General features: G+C 38.4%; 1 protein-coding gene across 2 annotated transcripts; it reads left to right on the forward strand.

Annotated features, from left to right (window-relative positions):
• The first annotated feature begins 18 nt into the window (after positions 1–18).
• Positions 19–4,815, forward strand: LOC145481449 (dynein light chain Tctex-type 5-B-like). Of its 2 annotated transcripts, XM_081459943.1 has the most exons (3): positions 19–1,084; positions 2,168–2,516; positions 3,081–4,815. In XM_081459943.1, the coding sequence occupies exons 2-3, from the start codon at positions 2,178–2,180 to the stop codon at positions 3,387–3,389; spliced, it is 648 nt and encodes a 215-aa protein (XP_081316069.1). In that variant the 5' UTR covers positions 19–1,084; positions 2,168–2,177; the 3' UTR covers positions 3,390–4,815. The 2 variants fall into 2 exon arrangements, with proteins under 2 accessions (XP_081316069.1, XP_081316068.1); XM_081459942.1 differs by having other exon boundaries at positions 19–2,516.
• Positions 4,816–10,441: the final 5,626 nt, after the last annotated feature.

Here is a 10,441-nt window from a genome sequence, read left to right on the forward strand (position 1 = left end):
CTGTCCTGAATGAGGTTATTTTATGGTAGTTTCATATTTCAAATAAAAGATTCCTTTTGTTTTTCTTCTAACTCTCTCTCCCTTCCGTTTTGTTTCATATCAGACCTGAGGTACACGTCTAGTCGACTTCCAAACAGAATTGTGCGCTTGTGCGCTTGAAGTTTGAGATGTTTTCCCAGTCCGTGATCGTGGTACTTTCAATCAACATTTTGGCTCCTGCTATTCCTCTGTCTTTTTTGTACGGTCCTCGCTGCGTTAGGTCCGTACTTTGAAGATCTCGGGCCGATATTCCCACAGTACGGCCCTCGCGCTTGGCTAATAAGATATATTGACTAGCTATATATGTTTAGAGAAGCTCAAAAGTTATTGAACAGTACTTTCATGTCGTACTGTTTATTAATGACTTTTTTATTAATATACTGTAAAAGATGCATGGCTCAAACTTGTTGGTCTGTAGGTGATTTAAAATTTAATGAAAGCTACTGTTAAAACCCTCAGTGAGGTCCTCAATCGTGAGGCACTGCCCAGATCTGTTTGGTCTGACATTTTACAAATACAGTTCAACCCCGCTATTTCGGACTCTCAGGGGAAACGAAAAATAGTTCGAAATAGCGGGAGATCGAAATAGTCGAGCAAATCCATGGGAAAATGGTTTTGAGGCCGAAATAACGGGGAATTCGGAATAACCGAGTTCGAATTAGCAAGGTCTAACTGTAAACTTGTCCGTCTACTCAAATTTAAAGTCATTATGTGTGGTATTATGGGTGAAAGCCATTTGGGGGAGGAGTATTTAACCCATGCCAATTAACAGGAACGTCATTCATTATTTTTAATCATCCATTTAAAATTTGAATAGAAAATTATCCATTTATGCCTTTTGTTTGATTAAAGAACAATGTGCTATTGACACATCTCTCAATAGGACCGGATTATTTTCAATCCTGTGACACGGAAAACAGTGTTTATTTTCTCTTGTAAGACCTTGTTTTCTCGTTCGTTTGGAGGCGCCTTTTCTCTCATCAAGTGATCAGCACAGAGTTAAACCGCTACATTTCATTTCACTGCCTTTCAAGTCACTTTCTGGGTAGGTATAATAATCGGCATTTGTTGGTAACAGAGGTATTTACTGAAATTAATGGACGATGGCTTTTCGAATAACGCTTGAACTGATCATGACCTAATCTCGTTTGCGGTCCTGCGCGTTGCCTTAGAGATGAAGCTTTGTCGTCAAATATGTCCTTTAAAGAAAGCAACCTTAGACCTCAGTTTATATAACCGACAGTCTGGTTTAATTTTGATGGTGTTTTTTCTTATCTGGCATGAGCTACAGTGTCAATGAAGAGCTTGAGCTCATACCACAGTTGCTACGAATGCGGATTACACATTTTCATTGTAAGAGTCGTTATCGAAAGCGAGGAAGGCTTTCTAATGGAAATATTGGCATAAAATGTCAGGACGTGCGTCAAAACTGGCATTTACAGTGTTGGAAAAACGTAGTCAAATTAAAAATCCTTCAAAACTGCTCGAAAGCCCAGATTCGTTTACTTTTAGAAGTTCAGTTTAAAACTAGTATGTAATACTAGAATTTGCAATTGTCTAGTTGTAGTTTCAGCCCCGGTTATGTTACAAAACTTTTAGTGAAAGATTCATCCTTGACTGAAAATCGGACGCTTCTGCCGAATGACTTAAGGTTACAGGTTGGAAAAAAGCGTTTCGGGAATAGTATATAAAATACAAGCCGAGGTCTTGAATTATGTTTATTTTTCCCCACAATGAACTTTTGAACTGAAAGTGTTGCTTTATCTCAGTGTTGTAACAATCTTTATAGTATAGATGGGACCCTGTGCGCACTCAAATTAGTCAAAAACCTGTTTTATCAGAGTATGAGACATAGAAAAAGCGTATTTTATTGTTTTTCGCCACATTACCTCTATATCATAAAGCAAATGAAGAAGCCTAAGCCGTGTATTACACTGGGATAAAACACTCAGGACATTTGGGAACACTCCAGAAATGTAGAGAACTCTCGCCTGCGGCTCGTGTTTTCTACATTTCCCTCGTGTTCTCAAATGCCCGTCGTGTTTTATCACAGTGTAATACAGGGCTTAAGCTTCTTTATTTGTTAAATTAACTTCAGTACAATGTTAATAATCTTGATTCCTGCCAGTTATAACAGTATGGAAAGTAAACGGGAAGAAAAGAAACTCAACAAACTCCAAAGTGAAAGCAAATCTATTGAAGAGGAAAACGAAACCTCAAGTCCTTCCATTTACGCTGTTGTGGCCGCTCACTCTTTATCAAAAGACATAAAACAGAAGTCACTGCATCTGATCAAAGTCAAACGACGGCATGGAGACTGGGGACAGTTTGACATGACGCATGCGTGGTCGCCAGAGGACTTTATGAGCAACATGGGGAGTCGGCAGAGTAGTGCATTGGCACGAGACACCTCATTGGTTGATGAAATTTTGACTATGGCTCGTCCCTTTGTTATGGAACCCCTAAAAACCTTTCAGGTCAGTTGAATTGTTAAAAACTTCTCATATGGTGGTTTGCATGAAAAGTTTTACAAGAATAAAGTGAAGTATTTGCTACAACCTTTTCTCCACTGTGAAATTTCAGTATATTTTCCTAACCCGTGTTGGACTAAACAGCTATGAAAATGAACTTGAAACCTAAACAGACATCATTTTCATCTGTCGCAAAAAACCTGAACCCATTCAGCGAGCACATGTTTACTCCTAGGGGTCAACAAATTTTAGCTTTAGATAAAACGAGAGTGCCAAAACGACCTAAACATTTCTAGAAAGCCCGAGTTCAGTTTTAAATGTTTATTTGGATAAACAAAACGAACTTTCACTAATGAAGAGCCTAAACCAAATGTTTGGACATTTTATGCACCGGGTTTCATTTTGTCAAGCCTACTTTTTGTCTTTAATGAGTAATACGCAGTTCTCGTTAACTTTTCTATTTGTATTCGGACACATACCCTACTGCTGCTAATTCAAGTGTACTTGCTTCAGATTGTTGTCACATACAAGTTTTTTTTTTTTTTTCCATAAATTTTATTATTATTTCAGGAACACCGAGTTAAACCAATTATTCAACAAGTTTTGGAAACAAACCTGGCTGAGCGGACGTATGACCCAGACTTCTGCAAAGACGCTGCTCTCAAGATAACCGAGGAGATCAAGGAACGAGTAAAGAAACTTTGTTATCCAAGATACAAATTCGTTTGTCACGTGGCCATAGGAGACATCAATCAACAAGACGTGAAAATTGTGAGCCGATGTGCCTGGGACTCAGCGGTCGACCGTTTTGCGCAGTATCAGTATCGGAACTACCATTTATACGCTGTGGGAGTTGTTTATGGAATTTACTGTGAATAGCAAGATATACTGATTATAAAAATTTGGTAACAAATTGGTACGAAAAATAACAGGCAGTTTTAAAGGAGCTCTGTCAATATATACAGATTAACTCAATTACAAAATTACCTCCAATTTTTTCAAACAATTTAAATCTGAAGACACTAAAGAAATAAAAGTCCCAAAACACTGTAACTAATGGTCCCAAAAATCAGAACCTGTACTACGCCAGATACGAAAAACAACCCTTTTTATGTGGCCAAAAATATGTGGAAACGTATTCCTTATCTAATGCAGCAGCACGAGACTCCGAGGCCTAGGAAAGAGAATTCTACAATTATTTACACAAGTTGCAATCAAATCGAAACATAATCCTAAAAAAGGTGGGCGAACACTACGACTGACCGATCTAGAATGACTTAAATCTCCCGCCAAAAATCCCCGCCAAAACCTTAAATAGTCCTTAAGCATCCCGTGATGTACCGCGATTCTCTCCAACGTGCCCTCAGAATTTGCGACTATAGTTGACTCCCGATAACTCGAACCCTCGCTAACTCGAACCTCCCGCTCACTGGAAGTAATTTTCATTTCCCTTCAGGCCATTTTCTGTATAATTTTACTCTCGATAACTCGAACTTCCGATAACTACAGTCGACTCCCGATAACTCGAACCTTCAGGGGAAATAGAGAAAGGTTCTAGTTATCGGAAGTTCGAGTTATCGAGGGTAAAATTATGCAGAAAATGGCCTGTTGGGAAATGAAAATTACTTCGAGTGAGCTGGAGGTTCGTGTTAGCGAGGGTTCGAGTTATCGGGAGTCAACTGTAGAACCTTTTTCTATTTCCCCTGAAGGTTCGAGTTATCGGGAGTCAACTGTATTAAATTCGTCACTCAATCGTCAGAAATTACATTTGCCAATGATACCCAGATCAGAGTGATCGGGTCAATTGAGCGTGAAATATGCACGAAAATCCTTGCTACTATTTGAGTGAAAAACTTGGAGAAAAATTTCCCCCAACTACACTTGACTACTCCGGTCTACTCCGTGATTGACGCCGTGGTAAGTATTTCCAGTCTCGATGATGCTTTCTCGGAAATTCTTGAACTAGAAGCAAGACCAGAAGAAGGTGACCAACTGCAGCAAAAAGGTAAGAAAAGGAGAAAAAAGAAAGGAGGAAAAAACAAAGTACCGAAAAGCCTAAGACGCAGGTCACTTTCTCGTCTTAAAATTTTGATTTGAGCGCATGCCCTCACAGATGTCTTAAAACGCGATGCTAGTGGAAATAAAGGCATGTCTTCATGTTGTAAATGCCTTTTTGAGTAGATTGAAACCAGCTCAGCCCATCTCCATGCTAGAAAATCAAATCACAAATTTGCGTTCTTGCCAAAACGCTCCAGCTGTCAATGGGTTTATCACGATCACGTGACCATATTTTTCAAAAGATGTGTGCTTTCGTCATAAATTTGGCAAATCTATCCAAAGCAAGCTTTAAAACCAGTTCCCGAATGTCGCAAAAGTTGAATTTTAGTTTTATGTTAACTACATGATTTACCCGGGAGTTCTCACTTTGTGTCTAAGCTCGATAACATAGGAAACATCCCGTGTTGAAATGCTCTCAGGTGACACGATAAGAGATATTCAAGAAAAAATCTTAACCGGAAATCTCGAACCCAGGGTTCGAACAAACGATTTTAAATATCAAATGGTGGAGATAAGTATCATTTTAAAAGTTGTGAAATTTGCATTCAAATCGTTCGAATACTGTACATTTTGCTTGCCTTACCTATAGTAAATTTTCTATCAAAATTAACCGTTGTATTATTTTCATAGAAAAAAATGATTAAATAAATTTTAAGGTCGGCACACACGAGGAGACTAGTCCCTACAACTAGTCCCTGCAATTAGTCCCCTGAAGAGTTTACACGAAGGGACTGGTAGCGGGGACTTGTCCCACGCACAGTTCACACGAAGCGTTTTGAGGAACAAGTCGCAGGGACTTGTCCCAAAAATTGAAACTGGTTTGAATTCGTGGGACTAGTCGTAGGAACCAAAGTTGGTCCCTGCGACTTGATTTGGAAGCAAAAATGGCCAGTTCACACGATGGGACTTGTCCCCGCGACTTGTTGCAGGGACTAGTCCCGTCGTGTGTGCCAACCTTTAAATCCGGTGACCAAATTCTTGAGTCCACACCTATCTTCCATTCTTTATGGTAAGGTGACCATTTCCTGTCTGGGGATCATTTGTGGTACAATCTGGGGATCATTTTCGGTCCTGGAATTATCTGCGTTACAATTTGGCGATCATTTGCAGACCTGTATAGTGCCCCGGTCTTCAATACTTGGAGAATATTGGGCCGGTGTCACAGTGATTTGGGTATCCCGGTGTTTTGGGTACCGCCGTACCCATATCCCTAGTGTTTTGGGTACCCAAAACACTGAAAGCGTTATATACCACAGACTGGGGCAAGTAAATCATCCATAATTCTGCTGAAAAACCATTTACCTTCTTACGAAGTTTTGTCTCAATAAATTAAAACTTTCTTAATCTTGATATAAACACATAAAATTTTTGAAAATAGTCGCAATTTACAACAGACTATGCGATCCGAGTCCGCAGTTATAACGACACACAAAACACATTCACGCGCCAAAGTTCCTTGTATGAACATGCGCTTGGTGCCTATCGATAACCCTTGAAATGCACGTCATTTTAAACAAGTAAGCCGCATTCTAAACCTCGGATAGTTCGGCGATTGAATAAAATCAATATGCGAGCGAACACACTGAGATACGGCCGTCACGCAATACGCAGGTCTCAAGCAATGACTGACCTCTGTGTACGGTTGCCTGTCTGAAATGAAACTTTGTCTTAGACTTATTTATTTGTCACTCTTTTCTTGACCATCCCTCCTATTAGATTTTGCCATTAAAGCAGTTTTTCTTCGGAGACATCTATAAAAAATGTAAATAAAGTAGACAAGACTAAGTCCTTTGATCTTTGAACACTGGGAAAGTGGGATTACCCAAATCCTTAGTGATATGGGTATTCCTTTCCAATATACATACATACATAAATGCATACATACGTTTATTTGATAAGCAGGTTTAAAATAAGCAACTGTACAGCTGATGTGGACCTACTACTACAAAGTCTAAATAAGAGAAACAGAAATTTACAATACAGTTGTCACAAAGCTAAAATAATATTATATACAATAACGATAAAAAGAGTAATCAAATAATTTAAAAATACCTAAATTCAGGGTTCTTATTATAATTTACAGAGCATTCCTTTTGGAAACTGATGTCTCTGACATAGGTCTTGATCGATTTTATCTTTCTTTAAAAGAAAGAGGGTTTTCAAGCTGTTTGACGGTGTCAGGTAAAGAGTTCCAAGCAATTGCAGCTCTGTGTGTAAATGAACGACGGCCCTGTTCGGTTCTTGGCCTAGATACAACAACATTTAACGATTTCCTAAGACTATAAGAAGAAGCGTTCTCAACAGCTAGGCTATTAACATCATCTAAATCTATATTATAAAAAGCTCTATGCGTTATATTTAGAATACGGGAACAATAAAAATATTTTAATGGCATCCAATTTGCATTTATAAGTACTGTTTCGCCTTCCATGTCTCTTGGTAGTTTGTGGATAAGTCTTGCTGCTCTGAGGTGGAATAGATCTAGATCTTTCATCAAATAATCTGAGCAATAGCCCCACACCGCCATACCATATAATACGCTTGGGATTACTGTTTTGTAATAAATTGTTTCTAGTGTAGCTTTTGGTAAAAAGCTTATGCGTCTTAACATTTTAACTTTAGAGCTGTATGAGGTAGAGACAGATTTTACATGATTGGCCCAGAGAGTCTTACATCAATGGCTATACCAAGACATACAGAGAAAGATCTGTATTCAATGGTTTTGTCTCCCCAGACTAAATCCTTCAGAGGGCCAATAAAGGGTTTTGTATCCAGGAGTAATGCATCACATTTCCCTTCATGAATAATTAATCTATTCTTTTGGCACCAGGTTTGTAGCTGATCTAATATCACCTGGAGAGCTATAGCAACCTCTTCAGTAGTACTACCAATGGTATAAATGGTAGTGTCGTCAGCATACATGTAAACTTCGCCACTTCTAATGCTGTCTGGAAGATCATTTACATAAGTAACAAAGAGCCTAGGTCCCAACAGGGAACCCTGAGGGACCCCAATTTTTACAGGTTTAGATATGCTTGCTTGTCATCGTTTCTTTAATTCAGGGTAGCCAAGTCGACCGAAGATAAGAAGGCAAAGCTAACTTACAAAGACGAAAGTCATTCCAATGAGGAAAGGACTTAGAAATGCTAAAATGTAAAGGGTACCCAAATCCCTAGTGATATCTGTATCCCCTTCTGAGTGTTTGTTTGTTATCGTTTCTTTAGTTCAAGGTAGCCAGATTGACCGAGGATTAAAAGGCAAAGCAAACCTTTTTACCTTCGATCGATTTAAAATTTGGCTACCTTGAACTAAAGAAATGATAACAACCAAACATATTGGAAGGGGATACTCATATCACTAGGGATTTGGGTATCCCAAACATTTTGGCATTTCTGGTCCTTTCCTCATTGAAATAACTTTCGTCTTTGTAAAATAAAGGTACCATTTTGGAAAAGTAAACTGGCAGCATTTATGAAAATAAAGGCACCACGTATGAAAAATTTTCAACAGTCCAGAGAGGCAGCAATCCAGTCTCTTCAATGAAACCCACCAGTTTATTTTGTTTACTCGGTCATAATGAAGCTTTCACAGATACGTGTTTGTTTACTCGCTTTCTGTTTCACTATAATATATAGATTTAGGCCAGCCTAAAAGCGTAGCTCCTGGGCCGAGTTGTTCAGAGCCCGATTAAGCTAACCCATGAAAAGGTACAATTTTGATGTCATGTAACTTTGCGGTGAGGTATTCTGTATATTGTTTGGCCTTCTGTTTTGAGCTTTAATAATCACCGTATACACAAAACAAAGCAGCAAAACAACATTTGTATAGAAAAAAAGGTGTAATTAGGTTAACTTTTAATCCTGGGTTAGCGTTGACCGGCATCCGAACAATCCTGCCCTGTTTTCAACAAGTTAACCTGACATGAGCCCGTGATCTAATCGAAAACCAACACTAGGTCAGCGGTCAACTTAAAAAAAAACAGGTGACCTCAATGAGCAGTAAACTTGAGCTCACGATATGGTCACGTGACACTGGTAAGCAGATACCTTGTTTTGACAGGTGTCAACTGATCATAACATGGATGTCCAATATCAAAGAAGTACACAGTAAACCAAAGCTGCATGTCTTTGTCCTCCTATTATTTGGAGTATGGCCACCATGTTGCGCGACTCCGTCGTCGCCGTCGTCGTCGCCGTCGTACGTATACACCCACGAGCAATACCGCTAGCCATGATAACCATAAGAAAATTAACTCATGGGTTTCCTTTTCTTTCTCATATGAGTATGGGGCTCCGCTTGGCGGCCCTTTGGGCCGCCGCACCTCCGCTATTACATTGTATCAACTTATATAAATTAACTGTTGTTGTTCTTCCATTCATTTAATTTTTCAGATTTGGCTTTTAGTGCAGCTGTTAAGGGACAAAATTGTTCGTTTTTTGATAAAAGCATCAAACTTGGCAGGGTTACTAACCTCTATAAGACAAATATATCCTGATATGGAGCCATGCCAAATTTTCTTCCAGAACCATGGAACGCCCATGTCAAAAATATGGTATACAAGGCCCTTACATGGAAACGAGGCTGATGCAAAATACCAATTTTTTTGCCTTCTGGGACTACTATGCCTAGTGTCTTACTCTTTTAATACAACAACAAATTAACCATTGCCTTTGAGTCTTAAATTATGTCACGTGATAGTCACGTGACCATTATGTTCAGTTACCAGCAAAGCAATACGCACTGATGAAATCATCACCATTCTTAGAACTACCAAAGAAATCAGAATTAAAAACAAACTACTAAGTGTTCTCGAAGATGAAGATTCCTTCATTGAGGTTTGCAGGATCATTTCTAAATTAAAATGCCAGTAGCAGTAGTAAAAAAAAACAACCAACCAACAATCAAACAAACAAACAAAGAAACAAAATATTATCTATTAAATTACATTCTTTTCCCACTTTTTCTTTTTTTTTCTATTTATCAGCGTTTGAAACTTTCAAATATGCCGGAGTAGATCAGGTATGTCACAACACTAGCCGAACTTTTTGGTCTGAAGGAAACGTTTTGAAAAACAGCTTTCATCGGCTGTAACGTTCCTAAGCCTGCTTTTAAAAACACTAGCTGAATAAAGGTTTTTTTAGTTGTAATTTCCACCACAACTGCACAAACCGGTACAGTCAAGGTTAGCCTTCAAGCATATGTTAATTTTTTTAAGAGAACAAGAGTTTCCAATTACTTTGCTGCAGTATTTTTCAAAGGAAATGCAGAAAAATGTAAATAGCATTAAAATGTAAAATACATCAATCATGTCAATTTAGATAATGCAGCCTATGAATTTGTTTAGCCTGCTTTTAATGTACGTTCTAAACTTAAATGAGAAAACAAGGAAACTTGTAATACGACCTACTGGATGGTATATTTTATGTCCGTGAGAAATGTTATCTTTAATCTTTAATCTTTAATCATTATTTATATACGGTAAGAATAACATGTCTAAGATCCTAAACCTAAAATTCTAATCCTAATATCATATTAACTTACAGCAACATTCTACTTGTAAACCTGATTTCCATGATTACAGGGTAAGCTGTTCCAAAGGGTTGCGCCGCTGTAACCAAAACTATTTTTCATGCAGTTAGTTCTCAGAGAGGGAACAACAAGTTTGTTAACCGAGTCCCTCGGAGCATAATTTGATTCATTTCATGTTACAAATTTAGAAGTGAGATATTCGGGAACCAGACCGTTTAAAGACTTGAAAACCATTAGAGCTTTCTGAATTTGACATTGAAATTGCAAGTCTTTCCAGCTGAGTTTGTGAAACAAGGAATCGACATCAGCGTCATAGCCCGATGAAGTTATTACTCATGTAGCAT

The sequence above is a fragment of the Orbicella franksi genome, chromosome 3 (genome assembly GCF_964199315.1).
Source record: "Orbicella franksi chromosome 3, jaOrbFran1.1, whole genome shotgun sequence".
NCBI classification, from domain to species: domain Eukaryota; kingdom Metazoa; phylum Cnidaria; class Anthozoa; order Scleractinia; family Merulinidae; genus Orbicella; species Orbicella franksi.